Genomic DNA, 22,802 nt, shown 5'->3' with positions numbered 1-22,802 from the left:
AACCGAGAATTACCAGATGTACAAGATGGATTTAGAAAAGGCAGAGGAACCAGAGATCAAATTGCTAACATCCACTGGATCATACAAAAAGCAAGGGAATTCCAAAAAAAAAATCTACTTCTGCTTCACTGACTATGCTAAAGCCTTGACTGTATGGATCACAACAAACTGTATAAAATTCTTAAATTTTCTTAAAGAGATGGGAATCTCTTTAAGGCAGATCACCTTACCTGCTTCCTGAGAAACTTGTACACAGGTCAAGAAGCAAGTTAGAAATGGACATGGAACAACGGACTGGTTCCAAATCAGGAAAGAGTACGTCAAGGCTGTATATTGGCACTCTGCTTATTTAACTTATATGTAGAATATGTCATGCAAAATGCCAGACTGGATGAAGCACAACCTGGAATCAAGATTGCTGGGGGAAATAACAACAACCTCAGATATGCAGATGACACCACCCTTATGGCAAAAAGCCCAGAGGAACTGAAGAGCCTCTTGATGAAAGTCAAAGAGGAGAGTGAAAAAGCTGGTTTAAGTTCAACATTCAAAAAACTATGATCATGGCATCTGGTCCCAAAACTTCATGACACATAGATGGGGAAAGAATGGAAACAGTGACAAATTTTAATTTCTTGGGCTCCAAAATCACTGTAGATGGTGACTGCAGCCATGAAATTAAAAGACGCTCGCTCCTTGGTAGGAAAGCTATGACAAACCTAGATAGCATATTGAAAAGCAGAGGCATTACTTTGCCAACAAAAGTCCGTCTAGTCAAAGCTATGGTTTTTCCAGTGGTCATGTATGGATGTGAGAGTTGGACCACAAGAAAGCTGAGCACCGAAGAATATGATATGAAGAGCGAAATCATTGGAAAAGACCCTGATGCTGGGAAAGATTGAGGGCAGGAGAAGGGGGAGACAGAGACAGCATCACCAACTCAGTAGACACGAGTCTGAGCAAACTCTGGGAGGCTGTGAAGGACAGGGAAGCCTGGAGTGCTACTGTTCATGGAGCTGCAAAGAGTCAGACACGACTGAGCAACTGAACAAACAACAATGGGGAAGCAATTTCGATAGTATAGGATTTTAACGCTCGTCTTTAAATTCAGCTAACCACGTTATGTTTGTTTCATTGGAGAGAAAGTTTAATTTTACTGGTTTTTTTCCTTTCTCAGAAAATAAGGTCTCAACCTGATTTCTTCTGAGTTTTGTTGACTTTTTAAGGCTTTATTTAAAAATCTAGGATACATAAGTTACATATCTGCTATAAAGCAGGAAAGGTGAGGGGTTACTCTTTAACTTTCAAATTCTCAGTGACACTGACATCCACTCTTTTTAATATAGTATATGCTGATAGATTGGAGAAGGAAATGGCAACCCACTCCAATATTTTTGCCTGGAGAATCCTATGGACAGAGGAGCCTGGCGGGCTACAGTCCAGGGGGTCACAAGAGCTGGACATGACTTAGTGACTAAACCACCACCATACTAACAGATTATGGGGGCAGATGCTGAACTTCTAGCCAGAACAAATCTTTCAGGGAGTCATGAACCCAAACCCATACAGACCCTAGAGGTCTGCCTCCTTGGTTAAAGGTAAGGATCTTTTATTCTCCACTCATAACTTGATTATACAGTCTATAAGTTATGCATAAAGGTCAACTCATTATTAGGAAACCAATTTTCATAAGTACTTTTCTTTATTTAATCTTCATGTATGTTATCATATAAAAGCTTTTTGTGTGTGATTTTTTTAAACTATGAATTTTAAATGAATTTGCTTTAAGAAGCCTTTTGTTTCTGCAAGCTGCTGCTGCTGCTAAGTCACTTAAGTCGTGTCCGACTCTGTGCGACCCCACACATGGCAGCCCACCAGGCTCCGCCGTCCCTGGGATTCTCCAGGCAAGAACACTGGAGTGGGTTGCCATTTCCTTCTCAAATGCATGAAAGTGAAAAGTGAAAGTGACGTCAATGAGTCGTGTCCAACTCTCAGCAACCCCATGGACTGCAGCCTACCAGGCTCTCCGTCCATGGGATTTTCCAGACAAAAGTATTGGAGTGGGGTGCCACTGCCTTCTCCTTCTGCAAGCTACATACTGCTAAAAACCCCAGGTGTTATATGTAAAACAAATAAAAGACAACTCTGAAAAGCTTAGAAAGGAAAGCAGCCCAGCTAGAAACCTTAGGAGCCAAGGAACAACATAGTGGTGAGTTTTCTTTTGGCCTCATGCTGCTCAGACTGGGCTCTGGTGAAGCTCACAACCTGGAAACACAAATGAACTCAGACAAAATAGGTCTGTACCCAAAAATGCTCACTCTAGCCAAAGGAACAAGAAAGCAGTCTAGCAAGACAAAAAGTTTTCAGACAACAACCACTCTACTCCAGAACATTATAGAAACAACCATGGTCTGATCCCCATCAGCAAAAGCTGAGTGCAGAGTCTGGACTTCCATTCTTAAAGACTAACAAGGCACCCCACCCTCTGACAGGGTGGTGTCAGTGGAAGTCACTCACGCAGCAGTAATAAGGCACTCTTGCTCCTCCTAGACAGAGTGGTATTAGCAGAGGTCTACTGAGGAGCCAGAACTCCCCACCCTGCAGCAACAAGAGTCCTTCCCCACCACGGTCAAAGGGGCTGGAGTGGGGAACCTGGACTACCAACCTCACCCAGCAGTAGCGGTTAGAGCACTGTCAGAGGAGGCCTGCCACACAGATTTAATTAAGATTAAGTCTCATAATGTAATACCCAGAATGTCCAGGTTTCACTTAAAAATCACTTATCAGGGAATTCCCTGCAGGTCCAGTGGTTAGGACTCAACACTTTCAGTGCCATGGCCCAGGTTCAATTTCTAGTCAGGGATCTAAGATCTCCCAAGTAGCATGGCCTGGCCAAAAAAATAAATAAAATTAAATTAAAATTAAAGTCACCCATTATTCCAAGAACCAGAAAAATCTCAACTCGAATGAGAAAAGATACCAACCATCAAGATGACACAGATGTTAGAATTATTTAACAAGCATTTTAAAGCAACCATCATAAAAGTGGTTCAACAAGCAATCACAAACATGCTTTAGACAAGTTAAAAAAAATAGCATAGAAATAGAAAGGCTCAAAGAAATAGAAGATATCAAGAAAAATGAAAACTAAAAACTGTAATAATCTAAATAAAAACAATGAATGACTCAAGAAGAATGGAAAGGACAGAAATAATTAATCAGTTACCTTGAGACAGAATAGCAATTACCCAGTATGAACCACAGAGAAAAAATAGACTTTAAAAAAAGTTACTGGGGTTTTAGGGATAATAAACTATCTAACATCATGTCAGAGTCCCAGAAAGAGAGAAGAAAAAGGGCAAGGCAGAAAAGGGACCTGAAGAAACGGCTGACCAACTCCCAAAAGACATAAACCTAAATATGCAAGAAACTGAGTGAACCACAAACACGATAAACACAGCTGTCCATGACGAGACACACAGTTAAACTTCTGAAACTAAAGAAAAAGGAAAAGGTCCAGAAAGTGGTACTAGAAAATGACATCTTACCTGCAAGGGGAAAAGCTACTTGAACAACAAAGAATTTCTCTTCAGAGATTATGGAGGTCAAAAAAAAAAAAAAGTGGCACAACGTTTTTCAACTGCTGAAAGAACTGAGCCTGGAGTTTTATATCCAATGAAAATATCCTTCAGAAATGAAGGGAAGAAAAAAAAAATGAAAGGGAAACTAAAACACTCTCAGAATAAAGAAAACTTGAGAATCCGCCACAGCGGACCTAACTGGCTAGGGGCTGAAGGAGTGGCTAAGAGAAGTTATCTACACAATGAAATGACAGAAGGAGGAAATCTTGGATCATCAGAACGAATCAAGGAAAAAGTAAAACTTATGTGTAAATACAATAGACTGTCCTTCTATCTTGGAATTTTCTAACTCATGTTTATTGGTTGAAGCAAAAATCATAAATGTATGCAAAGGAAATATTTAAGACAATTAAAATCTGGAGAAGGTATGGGGCAAAAAGTGAGGTAAGGCTCACTTCACTCAAATTAGTAAAATGATACCACAAGTAGATTGTGGTAGTGATATACATAGATTGTAGTACCCAGAGCAAAGGTTAAAAAGTTATACAAAGAGATAAACACTACTGGTGTTCAGTCGCTAAGTCCTATCCAACTCTTTGTTACCCCATGGACTGCAGCACACCATGCTTCCCTGTCCTTCCAGAACACTATAGGTAAGTCAAAATGAAATGCCAAATGAATCTGCACTAGCTATCGTTTTGTTTCACTTGCAGCTTTGTAAGAAAGAGACTGAAGATACTCTCCTAACTAAGCATGAGAAATCAGTTTATGTATAGTTTAGATCAGTGATAAGCTAAATCAATGAAGTTACAGCAAGCAGGTTATCATAATGCTGGTATGTCGCTTGTCATGTCCGACTGTGTGTGACCCCATAGATGGCAGCCCACCAGGCTCCCCCGTCCCTGGGATTCTCCAGGCAAGAACACTGGAGTGGGTTGCCATTTCCTTCTCCAATGCATCAAAGTGAAAAGTGAAACTGAAGTCGCTCAGTTGTGTCCAACTCTTTGCGACTCTATGGACTGCAGCCCACCAGGCTCCTCCGTCCATGGGATTCTCCAGGCAAGCGTATTGGAGTGGGGTGCCATTGCATAACATTGGTATGCAAATTCAGCCAATGATAAACTATTTATAAACACAACCATACAAACTCTATGGGATGCAGCAAAAACAGCTCTTGGAGGGAAGTTCACAGCAACACAACGCCTTCTTTAAGACGCAAGAACAACCTCAAATAACCTCAGTCCTAACCCACTACCCAAAAGAATGTGAAATAGAAGAACAAACAAAACCTCAAGCTAGCAGAAGGAAGCAGACATTAAAGATCAGAGAGGAAATAAATAAAATAGAGATAACAGGGAAAAAAGAACCCAACACAGTAAACAGCTGGTTCTTTGACAGGGTAAACAACACTGACAAATCTCTGACTGGGCTCACCAAGAAGAAAGGAGCGAAGATTCAAATGAAATAAGAAATACAAGAGGAAAAATCGTAACTGATACCACAGAAACACAAAAAGCCATTAAGAGAATACTATCAACAAATATGGGCTTCCCTGGTGGCTCAGAGGTTAAAGCGTCTGCCTCTAATACGGGAGACCTGGGTTCGATCCCTGGGTCGGGAAGATCCCCTGGAGAAGGAAATGGCAACCCACTACAGTATTCTTGCCTGGAGAATCCCATGGACAGAGGAGCCTGGTGGGCCCCAGTCCATGGGGTCGCAAAGAGTCAGACACGACTGAGTGACTTAACTTATGAACAAATATATGCCAAGAAATTTGACAATCTAGAAAAAAACAGACAACTTTCTAGAAACATACAGTCCACCAAAACTGAATCAGGAAGAAATAAATAATTTGAACAGAACAATTGCTAGAAATGAAGCAGAATCTAAAATTTAAAGAAAAATCCCTGAAACAAAAGTCCAGGACGAGATAGCTTAGCTGGGGAAATCTATCAAACATACAAAGAAGAACTTAATACTGCTCCTTCTTAAACTCTTCCAAAAGACTGAAGAGGAAGGAACACTTCCAAAGACATTCTATGCAGCCAACATCACCAGGATACCAAAAGCAAAGACACTACCAAAAAAGAAAATTACAGGTCGGTATCTTTGATAAATACAGACACAAAAAAATCTCAACGAAGTATTAGCAAACTGAATCCAAGGACATATGAAAAAGTCATACACCGTGACCAAGCTGGATTCATCCCCAGGTCACAGGGAGGGTTCAATATATGCAAATCAACCAATGTGACACGCAGCAACAAGAGAAGAGACAAAAACCACGTGACCATCTCAACATATACAGAAAAGGCATTTGATACATTTTAACACTCACTCGTGATAAAAACCCTTACAAAAATGAGAGGGAACATAACATAATAAGAACGATTTATGACAAACCCACAGCCAACATAATATTCAATGGTGAAAAGCTGAAAGCCTTCCTGCTAAAATCTGGAACAAGACCAGGATGCCCACTCTTAGCACTTCTCTTCCACATGGTATTGGAAGCCCAAGCCACAGCAATCAGACAATAAAAACAAATAAAGGTATTCAAATCGGTAGGGAAAAGGTAAAACTGTCATTATACACAAATGACAAGCTACTATATATCAACAGAAAATCCTAAAGACTCCACACAAAAACTACTGGAACTGAAAAATGAATTCAATTAAGGTAGCAGGACACAAGATTAACATATAGAAATCAGTTGCATTTTTTTTACACTAACAATGAAATATCAGAGACTGTAAACAAACAATGCCCTTTAAAATCACATAAAAAATAATAGAAACCTCACCAAGGAGGTGAAAGATATATGCTCAGAACTACAAAATATTAATAAAGGGAATTAAAGATGATACAAAGAAATGGAAAGATATCCCATGCTCTAGGCTTGGAATAATTAATACTATTTAAATGGCTATACTACCTAAAACAACCTACAGATTTAATGAGATCCCTATCACATTACCCATGACATTTTTCACAGAACTAGAACAAATAATCCTAAAATTTACATGGAACCATAAAAGACAGAATTGCCAAAGCAATCCTGAGGAAAAAGAACAAAGCAGGAGACGTAATCCTTCTAGACTTCAGACAATACTACAAAGCCACAGTAATCAAAACAGTGTGTTAGCACTGGCCTCAACAGACACGCAGCTCAACGGAACACAACAGAGAGGTGGGGGTGGTACCACATACCAATTAATCTTCAACAAAGGAAGCAAGAATATAAAACAGGAAATAGCCTCTTTACAAGTGGTGCTGGGAGAGTCGCAGAGCTGTATGTAGTCAATGAAGTTAGAACATACCCTCACACCATGCACAAAAATAAACTCAAAATGGCTTACAGACTTAAATGTAAGATATGATACCATAAAACTCCCAGATCATAGGCAGAACATTCCCTCACATAAATCATACCAATGTTTTCTTAGGTCAGACTCCCAGGGCAATAGAAATAAAAACAAAAATAAGCAAATGGGATCTAATCAAGCTTACAAGCTTCTGCACAGCAAAGGAAATCATGAACATAAAAAGACAACCTATAGAATGAGAGAAACTATTTGCAAATGATGTGATGGACAAGGGCTTAATTTCCAAAATATACAAACAGTTTATACAATATCAAAAAAACAAACAACCCAATTGAAAAATGGGCAGAAGTCCTACATAGATACTTTTCCAAAGGAGAAATACATAAGGCCGATAGGCACATGAAAAGATGCTCAACACTGCTAATTATTAGAGAAATACAAATCAAAACTATAATGAAGTAACATCGCACACTGCTCAGAATGGCTATCATTAAGAAGTCTACAGATAAAAAAATCCTAGAGATGGTGTGGAGATGAGAGTGTAGATCGGTGCAGCCACTATGAAAACCAGTATGAAGATCACTCAAAAAAAACTAGAGTTGCAATATGATCCAGCAATCCTACTTCTTGGCACCCAGACAACACTATAATTCAAAAAGACATATACATTACTATGTACATAGCAGCACTATTTAAAATAGCCAAGACATGAAACCAACCTAAATGTCCAATGACAGATGAATGGATAAGGAAGATGTGGGACATATGTATAGTGGAATATTACTCAGCCATAAAAAAGAATGAATAATGCCATTTTTCAGCAGCAAGGATGGACCTAAAGATTATCATACTAAGCAAAGTGAGAAAAAGACAAATACCATATGACATCACTAACATGTGGAATCTAAATACAACACAAATCAACATACCTATGAAATATAACCAGGCTCACAGATATAAAGAACAGACTTGTGGTTGCCAAGTGGGTAAGAGGTAGGGCAGGGAAGGAGTGAGAGTTTGGGATTAGCAGAGCAAACTATTATATATAGGATGGATAAACAACAAGATCATACTGTACAGAAAAGGGAAGTATACTCAATATTCTGTGACAAACCATAATGGAAAAGAGTATGTAAAAGTATATACGTATAACTGAATCACTTAGGTCTACAGAAGAAATTAACACATTGTAAATCAACCACAATCAGATTTCTAAAACTTACAAAAACTATTTACAACTTCAAGGGAAAAAAATTCTAACATTTTTACATATGCTACTTCCTACAATAAATACTTCATTGATCTCTGCCGTCTCAAGACTAAGGGTATATTTAGCAGCAAACAAACTTTTGAAAATCAGAAAATTTGAAAAGCTTCCTGCCAATAACTAGTTAGAAATTCCATTTTTAAATAAGATTCAGAACATGCACAGCTCTAACAAAATCCTTACCAAAATCTAGTCAATATTCTTGCTCCCTTGTGCCAATGTTAATTGGCAAATATTCTTTAACAATCTTCATCTTTCAAAGGCAATAAGGCCAGTACTTTTAATTTTCTACCACAATTCTGTCAATAGTATTTTTTTCTTCACGTTTCTCATTAAATATACTATATACTGGAGAAGGCAATGGCACCCCACCCCAGTACTCTTGCCTGGAAAATCCCATGGACAGGGGAGCCTGGTAGGCTGCAGTCCATGGGGTTGCTGGGAGTTGGACACGATTGAGCAACTTCACTTTCACTTTTCACTTTGATGCATTGGAGAAGGAAATGGCAACCCACTCCAGTGTTCTTGCCTGAAGAGTCCCAGGGGCAGTGGAGCCTGGTGGGCTGCCATCTACAGGGTCGCACAGAGTTGGACACGACTGAAGCGTCTTAGCAGCAGCAGCAGCATACTATATACCTGATGACTTGCTTTTCTTTCATTTTAACCAAGAAAGAATAAAAGTATCGGGGGATAAAAATTACATCCTGCAATGGCTCGATAGTATTTTGATGACTGAACAGAAACCACCACTTCCACCTTATGCTTCTCACTATGCTAAAAGCTCTCTAAATATTTGCATTGCAAATCAGAAATAGGCACGTTATCACAACTTTATATTGAGAAACAGGTTCAGAGAGGTAAAGTAACATGTCCTGGAAATCACAAATAAGTGGCAGAGCTGGGATACAAACCCAGTCTAATTCCAAATGCCAGATCCCCTGAACTAACGAGAAACGTACTCCCACCTTCAGAACCTCCAATGTCCTCTAAAGACGACTCAAGCCCTTTCAGTGTATATCAGATGTGTGTAATGTTTGCTCCCCAACTAAACTAAATTTGAAGTCAAAGTCCATGTCTGATTCATCCAACTGGTCTTCACAAAACAGGTACTTAATTGACAAATGAGGTACAGAATAGATTTGAGATATATAAATTATACTGGCACCGAATTTTATATAGAAAACATTCCACAAAGAAAAAAGGGTAGGGGGCTATAGTTAAAGCATAAAGGTCACAGGACAAGATATCAGCCTCATCAGGAAAATTAAGTAGACACAAATCTGAGGAACAGACAAATTATGGCATGATTATTTTACATAAGGGTGCTTTTCTGAAATTAAACATTTGTAGAGTTTCTTTAAACATAACATTTCTATTTGAAAACTTTTAAGTGCATTAGTATTTATGCACAATTAAATGTGCAGTCTTTAAAGAAATATGTAAAGATTTCCATGTGTCTAGAAATTTGCCATTAAATGCAAAAGAAAACAGACTTGTAATTTTTACAAAATCATCCAGAACATAACTGAGACCAGGAAACTGTGATCTTGCTCACTGGATGCATTCCCAGTCTCTACCAAGTACAGTGCCTAGTAGTCCAACCTGCATAGCACACAAATACTGATAAAGAATACAGGTACAGAATAATACTGATAAAGAATACAGATAAAGGATACAGATAAAGGATACAGTACCAGATTCAAATCTCTACTTAGAATTTTTCAATGCTAGATTAAGCTCTCTGGTTTATGGGGATTGGATACCCACTATTTTGACTACTCCTCATGATACGTACTCTGTGCCAGTACATATCAGTGAAAGACTTCACTTTCACTTTTCACTTTCATGCACTGAAGAAGGAAATGGCAACCCACTCCAGTGTTCTTGCCTGGAGAATCCCAGGGACAGGGGAGCCTGGTGGGCTGCCGTCTATGGGGTCACACAGAGTCGGACACGACTGAAGCGACTTAGCAGCAGCAGCAGCCAGTTAAGTATATATAGATGACTAAAAGCTATAGCCTGAAATTTATAAGGCTTTACAAATGTATACATTCTATATTAGATTCAGATTAGTTAGTAGTATTATTTTAATATTAATTTCCTGCTTTGATAGTTGTATTGTGGTTTTGTAGCTAATAACAGGGTTAAGGGTAATAAGAATCTTTGTACTAATTTTGCAACTTTCTTGTACGTCTAAAATTATTTCAAAATGAAGTGAAAAATTTTAACTAGAAGTACTTACTGCACCAAGTGATGGTCCATATCTTCCTGTGGCAACTTTACACACATAACTAACAAAATTGGAAATAACACCTAAGAAATAAATCACATTTCAGTAATTTCAGTGACATATAAAAATGGCTTCCATTTCTGACCTCTACCCCATGAAGACCAACAGTTGGGTTTCTTCAGTCAAGGTGCAGGCATAAATACTTATCCTGCCTATCACTTCAGATACATTATAGGGAAAGCAAAGTCTGAGCCACTGCACCACTTACCAAGTAACACAGGGTCATTCACTCTACCTCTTAATTTTCATTTTCCTCATCTACACAATATGAAGAAAGACTATGGCCCAAACTCACCAACTGTCCGGGAATTCTCTGGACTACATGCTATACACTAAATCAGAATCTCTGGAGTGGGACCAGGGAGTCTGTATTTTACCAGTTTGCCAAATGAATGTGCTGCAGATCCAGACTAGACGATTTTTTAGGTCCCTTTGGCACCAATGTCATCTGACCTTGAGTGTGGCTAATTTCGAAAAACAACTTTCTGTGGAGCAGGAATTAATGGCACTTGAAAGAGACTCTTTGTACCTACAACGACATTAATGCTCGGGGGAAAGAACTACACACATAGGCCAAAGATGGCACTCAGCTTCTGTTCTGACGGACTAGATGCACATGAGTAATTAACACCTTGTCGTAGATGCTTCTATTCTCATCCTTTCTACAGGCCCATGTCATGAGAGTGAGTACCATTACCCTCAGAGAGGTACAGTCTTTTCTGCAACATGATACAGCTGGTAGCAGAAATAGGATCTGAACCTAGGTCTTCCATCTCCAAGTTGAGTGTCTTTTCACTACACATAACTGGCAGGTATACGGTTTTTAAATGAAAGGATTTTAGGAATGAATTTTTATACTTTACGGCTTTAAGTACATTTTGCAAACAAAATACATTTTTTTGAGACAGTTCACTTCAGTTGCTCAGTCATGTCTGATTCTTTGCAATCCCATGAACCGCAGCAATCCAAGCCTCCCTGTCTATCACCAACTCCCAGAGTTTACGCAAACTCATGTCCATTGAGTCGGTGATGCCATCTAACCATCTCATCCTCTGTCATCCCCTTCTCCTGCTTTCAATCTTTCCCAACATCAGGGTCTTTTCAAATGAGTCAGCTCTTCGCATCAGGTGGCCAAAATACTGGAGTTTCAGCTTTAACATCAGTCCTTCCAATGAACACCCAGGACCGATTTCCCTTAGGATGGACTGGCTGGATCTCCCTGCAGTCCAAGGGACTCTCAAGAGTCTTCTCCAACACCACAGTTCAAAAGCATCAATTCTTCTGCACTCAGCCCTCTTTACAGCCCAACTTTCACACCCATATATGAGCACTGGAAAAACCATAGCCTTGACTAGATGGACCTTTGTGGACAAAGTAATGTCTCTGCTTTTTAATATGCTGTCTAGGTTGGTCATAACTTTCCTTCCAAGGAGCAAGCGTCTTTTAATTTCATGGCTGCAGTCACCATCTGCAGTGATTTTGGAGCCCAGAAAAATAAAGTCAGCAACTGTTTCCACTGTTTCCCCATCTATTTCCCATGAAGTGATGGGACCGGATGCCATGATCTTCGTTTTCTGAATGTTGAGTTTTAAGCCAACTTTTTCACTCTCCTCTTTCACTTCCATCAAGAGGCTCTTTAGTTCTTCTTCACTTTCTGCCATAAGGGTGGTGACATCTGCATATCTGAGGTTGTTGATATTTCTCCCAGCAATCTTGATTCCAGCTTGTGCTTCTTCCAGCCCAGCGTTTCTCATGATGTACACTGCATATAAGTTAAATAAGCAGGGTGACAATATACAGCCTTGACATACTCCTTTTCCTATTTGGAACCAGTCTGTTGTTCCATGTCCAGTTCTAACTATTGCTTCCTGACGTGCATATGGGTTTCTCAAGAGGCAGGTCAGGTGGTCTGGTATTCCCATCTCTTTCAGAATTTTCCACAGTTTCTTGTGATCCACACAGTCAAAGGCTTTGGCATAGTCAATAAAGCAGAAATAGATGTTTTTCTGGAACTCTTGCTTTTTTGATGATCCAGCGAATGTTGGCAATTTGATCTCTGGTTCTTCTGCCTTTTCTAAAACCAGCTTGAACATCTGGAAGTTCATGGTTTTTTGAGACAAGCAAACTTTAATCAACCAACTGCCAATTTAGCAGCGTTTAGGAACCCGGAATCCTGAGTTATCATTTTAAAGCTGAGATAAAGAAATGCTGCTAAGTCCAGGATGACTAGAGTGGTTCCATGCTAATGTATCCTTGCAACAAAATGAACGAACTCATTCTTGACAATCTTACTGGAGAGCTCTAATCAAAAGCTTTCTGGAAACTGAACACACTTTGGAAATTAGTGTAAAGTTATTTAACAAAGATCCACATGATCAAAGCAGCCGAGAAGTCTGGGAACCACTCATCTATAAAATGGTGGGCCTGAGCTAAAGAAACCAAGGCCCTGGGAGACAAAAATGACATGCTTAAGTACTATACCAGCTTGTATCCTTCTCTATATACAATCTGAGAAACAAATATGTACTGAGGATTACTATAGAATGTGGCTATAATCATTCCCTTTGTCCCTTCTCCAGATAGGTGAGAGCACTTAAACTCTGGACAGGCCCAAGATGAAAGCTGATTACCTGCAGATAAGTATACTGCCATAAACTGCTCTTGACCCAAAATGTTCACTATGCTGGAGGAGAAGCTCCACAAGACATACATATTGGCTGCCATGTGAAACAAGGAGAAATGACTGAACGTTGACAGCAACATTGGAGAACAAAGAACCTCTGTAAGAGAAAGAAAATGTCCTGTAATTGTGCACACACACACAGCCAGGAAAAATGATCCATTTTAGACTTTTTTCATTATCATTATGAAAAAAACATGCACAACAAACCAGAGCCAGTTAAAAGATTGGAGAAGATGGTTTAAGATAGCATTTTTCAAAGTGGTACAAAGCTACCTTAAATCTCTTTTCTGTAGCAACCAATAAAAATTCTCAGGTCAACAAAAGCAACTTGTCCTATGGAAAAAGTTAGCTAAAAAAAATAATTAGTAAATTATTTAAATCACAGAAATAAAACTGTATATAATAGTCTCTTTAAAGAGTAAACTTACAGTGATCACTGATCTCAAGTCACTAAAAAATTTTTATGGAAATCTACTATGTGGAAGGTACACTTTAGGTGCCTGGATACAGCTGTAAGAGAAATGAGGTTCCTGTCTGCCACAAGCTTACAGTCTGTCCTCCAGATTTGCTTTTAACTATTGACAAGTTAGTCGTATTTCTTATAGCACTTCAATTACCATAAAGCATATTTCCTTCATATTATGTCAACCTCAAAATAAAAATCACACAAGTTAGACTTACTTGAGGCTGGATTGGACGTGAAGTATCTGATCATTGTCCGCTGCAGAGAAGGTACTCTCCACAAACAAAATACAAAAACATTTGCAGCTATGATTCCTACAAAATAAACATTTCTAATTTAGGAAATTAAAGATAAAAACAAAGTCTAATCAAAAGTCCACATTAATAAGATTTTTTACCACATTAAAGAGTATCACCAAAAAAAAAAGTATTACATACTTGGGAGAGGGGTAAGTTAAGAAAAGTAAGTGAAATCAATGTTTTTGAATATCAAACCTGTCATGGGTTGGTAAAGTCAGAAAATTCCTGTAAAACTGCAAATGCTCTAGGAGCTAACTTCCTTCACTCAGCTCCGTATTTTACTTCTTCTCAATAAATAATCAGATCTGTAATTACTTTTTGAAAATGGCCAAGACAAAGACAGAAGTAATGTACATAATTAGGTTCTTTGGCCAAGAGTAAAAAAGCTATAAAACATCACTTCTTTTTCCAAAAGGAATGGTATGCTCCTTTAACTTTTGAGTGGCTTTCGGAAACAACTATGGATCATCTGTGCAGGGACTTCTCTGGTGGCCCAGTGGTTCAGACTCTGCATTTCCACCACAGGAGATGCAGGTTCGATTCCTAATCTGGGAACTAAGATTCCACATACTGCTCAACACAGCCCAAAAATAAGTCAGAAAAAAAAAAAAGATCATCCATATAGATGAAGATCCACAGGTCTGCAAAAAATCATTATTTAAGAATTCAGGAATAGTTTGGAAGAATTTTGCAACTGCTTTTGAAAATATGTTTACATGTGGGAGTCAGGTGACTTTCATTTTTCTGCCAGAAGTTGCTAGAACTACCACTAAATTAAGTAAGCTTTTTGACAAAATAGTTAAAAAGTGTATTGACTAGTAGGTTTATGACACCATAGTTAATTCTAGGGAAGAACTAAGTTATTAAGAACGGCAAACTTTAAAAAACACATTAATTTTAGGCACCACAACTCCTTACACATAGTAGGCATGCATCTACTTGAATTAACGAAATTTAAACATGTATTCATCCCTCCAATCTCTTTAAGCAACAAGCAACTAGCCCTTTCAACTTCTTCAATTATAGCGACATTTTGCTAAGCCAGAATTTCTAATCTAGTGCTCTTTCTACTAGACAGAGACACAGATAGCCAAGGGGATTTCTTTTGACCTTGGCCACTCTAGGACTTCAGACACCAAACAGGTCCTTAACTGGGAAACAGTATACGCTGGTCCCCAGAAGCAAGTGAGCAGGAAAGGAGGTGACAATCCTCTGAAGAAGCAGTGCACACTGTCTAAAGTTAAGGGTGAAGAAAACTAGCAGGATTGACTCTGTCCTGCTTACACTGTAACCCAGGCAAGAGGCCTAACATCTCAGCCTCAGTTTTCTCTTCTGTAAAAGAAAAAAAAACACCTCAAAGAGTTGAAAGAGGACTAGATGAGAAAATATGACTAAATGTAGTGACCACACAGTGAGAACTCAAAAGTGAAAATGACGGTATAAAGGGAACAGCCTTTTTAGATCCGAATCCTGAAGGCAGGCCCTTAGAAGGTTTGCAGCCTGTGGCATCTCACGGCCTTCACTTCAGTTTCCTCACGGGAAAGTGAGAATAAAACTTGCTAAACATCATGAGGGTCGTGTGTGTGTCACTCAGTCATAACCGGCTCTTTATGACCACATGGACTGCAGCCCACCAGGCTCCTTTGACCATGGAATTCTCCAGGCATAAATACTGGAGTGGGTAGCCATCCCCTTCTCCTGGGGATCTTCCCAACCCAGGGATCGAACCTGGGTCTCCTGCATTGTAGGTGGATTCTTTACCTTCTGAGCCACCAGAGAAGCCCCATAGTACATACATCTAGTATGTAGACTACTCCAAGAAAAGGGTTCCCTCCCCCTCTTTTTCCTTTAAGAGGTAGAAGTCTTTAAGGTCTCTGTTTGTACCCCCATTTAGGAGAAGGGTTACTTGCCTCCTCCTAACTCAGTCATGCCTAGGACTAGCTTGGCACTATTGATTTGGAAAGGTTGCTGGTGCCTCAGTGGCTACCTTTGCAAAAAGTGATGTACTTGATTTTATCAGCAAGAATATGGAATAAAGACCTCCAACACTTCTCTCCTTCATAAAAGTAGTGAAAAAGCTGGCCCCCCAAAAATGTTAGAATCAACTTTTTCAGAACTCTGGAAACTAGCCAAAGGCTTGCAGCAATCCAACATTTTTTTTTTTTTTTTAAAGAAAAATTATGAAACTCAGTAAGAATAGTGAGCTTTGAGGCATTTTAACTTGCTCTAGTCACAGGCCTCACTTTCCAGACATAAGTTACATGAAAACAATCCACTTTCCCAGTGCTGCCTGGCAACCACCAGAGACTGCAGAATGGAGCTGAATCTCTTCCAAAGCCTTGTTCCCAAAGAACTATCATCATCTGACCTATCTGATAATAATTTCTTGGAAGACCCCACTAGCAAGGATGTCTGTATTTGATCTGACTGGGAGCTCAAGTGCAAAATTCATTCCCCAGGAGGAATCTGTCAAAAGCAATTTATGGGCAAGTGTTTAAGTTCCCAGCTGGCTGAGGTGATGGATAATAAAGACTAAACAAAAATCTCAAAAGGAAAATATTAGCAATGAGATATTCACAGGTGCTTACAAAACCTCACATATTCCTGGGATCTAGAAAGTCACAAGAATAAAAAAACAGTAGACTTCAAGATGGTATTTGTTACTAGAGACAAAGAATGATATTACATAATGACAAAAGGGTAAAAAAAAGAATCTTGATATCCACGAGGAAGATATGACCATTATAAACATATATGCTCCTAACAATAGAAACCCAAAATGTATGAAGTAAAAATTGACAAAACTTAAGGGAAAAATAAATGACTCAATAATAGTTGGGAAACTTCAACACTTCATTTGTGACAATGGATAGAATTAGACGATCAGCAAGGATGTAGAAGATTTTAATACTATAAATCAACTTGACCTAACAGACATCTATACAACATACCACTCAAGAGAATACACATCCTTCTGAGACACACATGGACCATTATCCAGGACAGACCATATATGTTCAGCCACAAAACAAGTCTCAATAAATTTTCAAAATGAAAATTTCAAAACTGAAATTATAAAAAGTATGTTCTCTGACAACAGTGGGATAAAATTACAAGTCAATAATACATTTGTAAAATTCAAAAATATGTAGAATGTAAGAGGAAGGGCCTCCCCTTTTAACGTTTCTAAAGGAATGTTTACTAAAAAGGGGTGTCAACGCTTCCTATTTGTAAGTGTGTATTCATACTGAATAAAGAGAAGAGGAAGACTTCGGTTCTCTGTTGGCATGTTAAGCACAGGGAGAGATGCTTGACAGCATGCTAACTGAAGCCAGAGCAAATATATCTTCATCAGGTTATCAGGAACTCTTCAGTAGAAAGCTGAGGCCTTAACTGATTAGTGATTGATCACATTGGATTTGGTTACAAGATGGAAGTGCTGGTTGGGTTAAGCATCCAAAGAAAAGAATGAAGCAGACTAATTTAAGTGTTAACTTAGGTTTCTGGATTTGAAACTGAGCTTCTCATCACTCAGGTACAATCTTGTGATGATATTTTTGCCCTTTCTTTTTTTTTTTTTTTTGGTATTGCTCTTAAGAATCTTTTCTCAGCATATTATTCTGCTCTTGCCTCTGTCCTCTCGGGGCACTTCAGTTCTGCATGCTACCCCTGGGATCTCTACTGTTGCTATGTGAATGACAAGATATAAGTGACCATTATAGTAAATGCTCTTTGTAAAAAAAAATTTTTTTAATGTTTTTAAAAATGTATACATTTTATGGGCTTCCCAGGTGGCCTAGTGGTAAGAACCCACCTGCCAGTACAGGCAGACTTAAGAGACCAGGGTTCAATCCTTGGATGGAGAAGATCCCCTGCAGGAGGGCATGGGAACCCACTCCAGTATTCTTGCCTAGAGAATTCTATGGACAGAGGAGCCTGGCAGGCTGGAGTCCAAAGGGAAGCACAGAGTCAGACACGACTGAAGCAACCTAGCACACACACACATACATTTTATAGTCCAGCTTATCAACTTGATATTTTGCTGTCAAGTATGTTTTTCAACCTATATTTATCCATCCTATTGATAAATGCTAGTGATTAAAAAAATGTGAAAATCACACACTCTTTAATAACCAATAAATAGATCAAAGAAGAAATCACAAGGAAAATTAGGAAGTACTTTGAAATGAAAAACAAAACAAAACAAAAACATACCTGCTATGAACTGAATTGTGTCCTCCTAAGATTCATATGTTGAAGACATAATGCTTAATGGGATAGTATCTGGGGATGGGACCTTAGGAAGTAATTAGATTTAGAGGTGGGGCCTTCATGATGGGATTAATGTCCTTATTAGAGAGATACCAGAGAGCTGTTCTGGCTGTACCTGCCATATGAAGACATAGCAAGAAGGTGGCAGTCTGTAAGCTAAGAAAGATCTCACCAGAAACTGACCATGCTGGACTTCGAACCCCAGAATTATGAGAAAATTAATTTCTGTTGCTTAAGGCACCTGGTCTATGGTGTAATATTTTGTTATGGCAGATCATGCTCAGCCAATACAAAAACTTAAAAGGATATAGCAAAAACAGGGCTGTGAATGCCTACACTAAAAAAGACCTCAAAGCAATAACCTAAGCTTCCACTTTAACAAACTAGGGGGGGAAAAAAGAATAAAGTAAACACAAAGCCAAGTAGAAGGAAGGAAATAATAAAGAGTTTGGATGAAGTAGAGACTAGAAAACTAGAGAAAAATCAATGAAACTGAAAGCTGGTTCTTTGACACCAACAGTCGACAAACCTTTAGCTAGACTGACGAAGACAAAAAGACTCAAAATCCCTAAAATCAGGAAAGAAAGCCGAATGTTACTACTGACCTTACAGAAATAAAAAGGATTCTAAGAATACTATGAACAGTAGCATATCAACAAATGAGAATAACTTAGATGAAACTGACAAATTCCCAGAAAGACAAAGCATTGAAACTGACTCAAGAAAGACAAAATCTGAATAGGACTTTATAAGAAGTAAAGAGACTGAATTATTAATAACAATCAAAAAATTCACATAAATAAAAGCCCAAGGGCCTCCCTGCTGGCTCAGTGGTAAGGAATCTGCCTGCCAAAGCAGGGGACACAGGTTCGATCCCTGGTCCAGGAGAATCCCACATGCTGTGGAGCAACTAGGCCCATGCGCCACAACTACTGAGCCTGTGCTCTAGAGCCCGGGAGCTGCAACTGCTGAGGCCTGCACACCTAGAGCCTTGTTCCATGTGAGACACCACCACAATGAGAAGCCCACATACCTCAACTAGGAGTAGCCCCTGCTCACTGCAACTGGAGAAAAAGCCCACACAGCAATGGGGACCCAGCACAGTAAATAAATAAATAATTTTTTAAATGAAAAAAGAAAAGCCCAAGACCAGATGGCTTAACTGGTATATTACATGCTGAGAGCTGCTATAATTAATTACTACAAACTAGATGGCTTAAAAACAATAAAAATGTATTCTCCTACAGTTCTGGAGGACAGAACTGTCAACTGGGTCATGCTTCCTTATGAAGAATCTAGGAAAGACTCTTTCCTTCTTCCTAGGTCCTGCTGGTTCTTGGCATTTCTTGGCTTACAGCAGCACCTCTCCAATGTCTGGCTTCCTCACTTCACAGGCCCGTTTTTTCTACTGGTGTCTTTCTGTTCTCTTCCCTTATTATAAGGACACAAGTCATTGGATTCAGGGCATACCTTAATCTAATATGATCTAACTATTTCAATTAAGATAACACTGAGTTTCTGGGTTACTCTATTTCAAATAATACTGAGTTTCGGGGTGGACCTTATGTTGACATCAAAATCGGACAAAGACATCACAAGAAAACTATCAATAACCATTATGAACACAGATAGAAAATCATCAAGAAAATACTGTCATATCAAATTCAGCAGAATATAAGAAATTATAAACCATGCCCAAGTGAAACTTTTTCAGGAATGCAAAACTGGTTCAACATACTGTAATCAACATAACACTCCATATTAACAACATTGGAAGACTCACAATTCGCAGTCTAAAAACTTAGAATACAAAGCTACAGTAATCAAGACAGTATGTCCAAAAGATATGCATATTGACCAGTGGAACGGAATGAGAGTCCAGAAGTACATCCATACATCTATGTCAACTGCCTTGTTTTTTTAAATTGTGGTCCCGGACAATCCAATGGGAAAAGAATAGCCTTTTTAATGACAAAGAAAGCAAGACTAAACAATGCTGAAAAGATAGTCTCTTATGTAAAAAAAAAAAAAGAAATTAGATCATTTTTTAATTCCATACACACAAAAAGACTCAAATAGATTAAAGACCTAAATATGAGACCAGACACTATAAAACTCCTAAAGGAAAATATAGGCAGAACACTTTCTGACATACATCGCAGCAATATCTTTTTCAACCCATCTCCTAGGATAATTTGTTTAAAAATAAACAAATGGGATCTACTTAAACTCAAAAGCTTTTACAAAGCAAAGGAAACAATAAAATGAAAAGACAACCCACAGATTGGGAGAAAATACCTGCAAGCAATGTGACTGACAAGGGATTGGTCTCTAAAATTTATAAACAGTTCATGATGCTTCATAGCATCAAAACAACCCAGTCCATAAATGGGCAGAAGATCTAAATAGACAATTCTCCAAAGAAAACACAGAGATGAACAAGAGGCACATGAAAAGATGTTCAACATCACTACTTATCAGAGAAATGCAAATCAAAACTACAATAAGATATCCCCTCACACCAGTCAAAATGGCTATCATAAAAAATCTACAAACAAATGCTGGAGAGGGTTTGGAGAGAACAAAAGCCTCCTACACTTGGTGGAAATGTAAACTGGTACAGCTCCTATGGAGAACAGTACGGAGTTTCTTTAAAACACTAAAAATAGAGCTACCGTATGACCCTGCAATCCCACTCCTGGGCATATAACTGGGGAAAAACATGAGCTGAAAGGATACGTGAATCCCAATGTTCATTGCAGCACTGTTCACAATAACCAAGACAGGGAAGTAACCTAAATGTCCATCAAAAGAGGACTGCATAAAGAAGATGTGGTACACATATACAGTGGAATATTACTCAGCCACTGAAAAGAATGAAATAATGCCATTTGCAGCAACATGGACGGACCTTGAAACTGTCATACTGAGTGAAGTCAATCAGACAAAGGAGGAGAAATATCATGATATCCTTTATGTGTGGAATCTAAAAATAAATTATACAAATGAACTTACCAACAGACTTATGGACTTAGAGAACAAACTTATGGTTGGGAGGAAAGAGGCAAAGGGACAGTTAAGGAATCTGGGATGGACATGTACACACTGCTGTATTTAAAATGGATAACCAACAAGGACGTACTGTACGGCACATGGAATTCTGCTCAATGTTATGTGGTGGCTTATATGTATAGCATGAGTCCGTTGGCTATTCATTTGAAACTATCACAACATTGTTAATCAACTATCCCCCAATATAAAATAAAAAAAAATTTTTTTAAAGAAAAAACAATAGTCTTTTTAACAAATGGTGCTGAAGCAAGTAGCTATCCACCAGGAAAAGAATGAATTTGGACACCTTCCTCAAACTGAATACAAACTGTAATTCAAAGTGAATCAAAAACCTAAATGTAAAAACTAAAACTATAAAACTCTTAGAAAAGGTGGAAATTTTTGTGACCATGGATTAGGCCACAGTTTCCTTGATATAAAGCACAATAAAATAAGAAATGAATAAAATGGACTTCATTAAAATTAAAAGTTTGTGCTGCAAAGAATACTATTAAAGTGATGACAATGCACAGAATAGGAAAAATACTTGCAAATTATATGTCTAAAAAAGATCTAATATCCAAAATATATAAAGAAATCTTACAGCTCAACAAAAAGACAACTCAAAAAATGAACAAAGCAAGACTTCCCTGGCAGTCCAGTGATGAGGACTCCACGATTCCACTGCAGGGGGCAAGGGTTTGATCCCTGATCCAGGATCCCTGATCCAGATCCCAGCGTGGTCCAGCCGAAAAAAAAAAAAGTCCTTGTACAAAGATTTTTTTCTTATTTGACTGTGCTTGGTCATAGTTGTGGCATGTGGGATTTAGATCCCTGACCAGGGATTGAACCCGGACCCCCTGAATTGGGAGTATAGAGTCTAAGCCACTGGACCACCAAGGAAGTCCCTGGACAAAGGATTTAAACAGACATTTCTCTAAAGAATAAATGGACACTTGCATATGAAAAGATGCTCGGCATTACTAGTCATTAGGGAAATGCAGTCAAAACAATGAGATATCACTTGCCATACATTAAGATGGCTGTTATTAAAAGAAAGAAAAGAAACTAACAAGCATTGGCAACGATAAGGAGAAACGAAGTCTGGGACATTGTTGGTGAGAATATAAAATGGTGCAACTACTGTGAAAGTCAGCAGTTTCTCAAAAAGTTAAACACAGAGTCATATGATGCAATTCCATTCCTAAATATACATGCCAAAAAATAGGAAGCAGGGACTAAAACACACTTACACATAAATGTTCTTAGCAGCATTATTCATGAGAGCCATAAGGTGAAAACAAACCAATGCCCATCGACAGATGACTGGATAAATAAAATGTAGTGTATCCATAAAATGCAATCTTATTCAGACTTCATACAATGGGAAAAGGTCTCTTTGAGTGGTGTTGGGAAAGCGGGACAGCCATGTGTAAATCAGTGAAGTTAGAGTACACCCTCTCATCATACACAAAAATTAACTCAAAATGGCTTAAAGTCTTAAACATAAGATATGACACCTTAAAACTCCTGCGAAAGATCCTAGGCAAAACATTCTGACAGAGATCAT

General features: G+C 38.5%; 1 protein-coding gene across 1 annotated transcript in view; it reads right to left on the bottom strand.

Annotated features, from left to right (window-relative positions):
* Window positions 1-22,802, bottom strand: part of PARL (presenilin associated rhomboid like) — a 53,315-nt gene that overhangs the window by 6,928 nt on the left and 23,585 nt on the right. Inside the window, exons 5-7 of the mRNA XM_052640005.1 lie at window positions 13,829-13,924; window positions 13,095-13,244; window positions 10,417-10,487 (exon numbers count right to left, since the gene is read on the bottom strand). Of these exons, the coding sequence (XP_052495965.1) occupies window positions 10,417-10,487; window positions 13,095-13,244; window positions 13,829-13,924 (317 nt within the window). The remainder of the gene's footprint in view (window positions 1-10,416; window positions 10,488-13,094; window positions 13,245-13,828; window positions 13,925-22,802) is intronic.

The sequence above is a fragment of the Budorcas taxicolor genome, chromosome 1 (assembly GCF_023091745.1).
Source record: "Budorcas taxicolor isolate Tak-1 chromosome 1, Takin1.1, whole genome shotgun sequence".
Taxonomy (NCBI): Eukaryota; Metazoa; Chordata; class Mammalia; order Artiodactyla; family Bovidae; genus Budorcas; species Budorcas taxicolor.
This window is presented reverse-complemented; position numbering and strand designations above follow the sequence as displayed.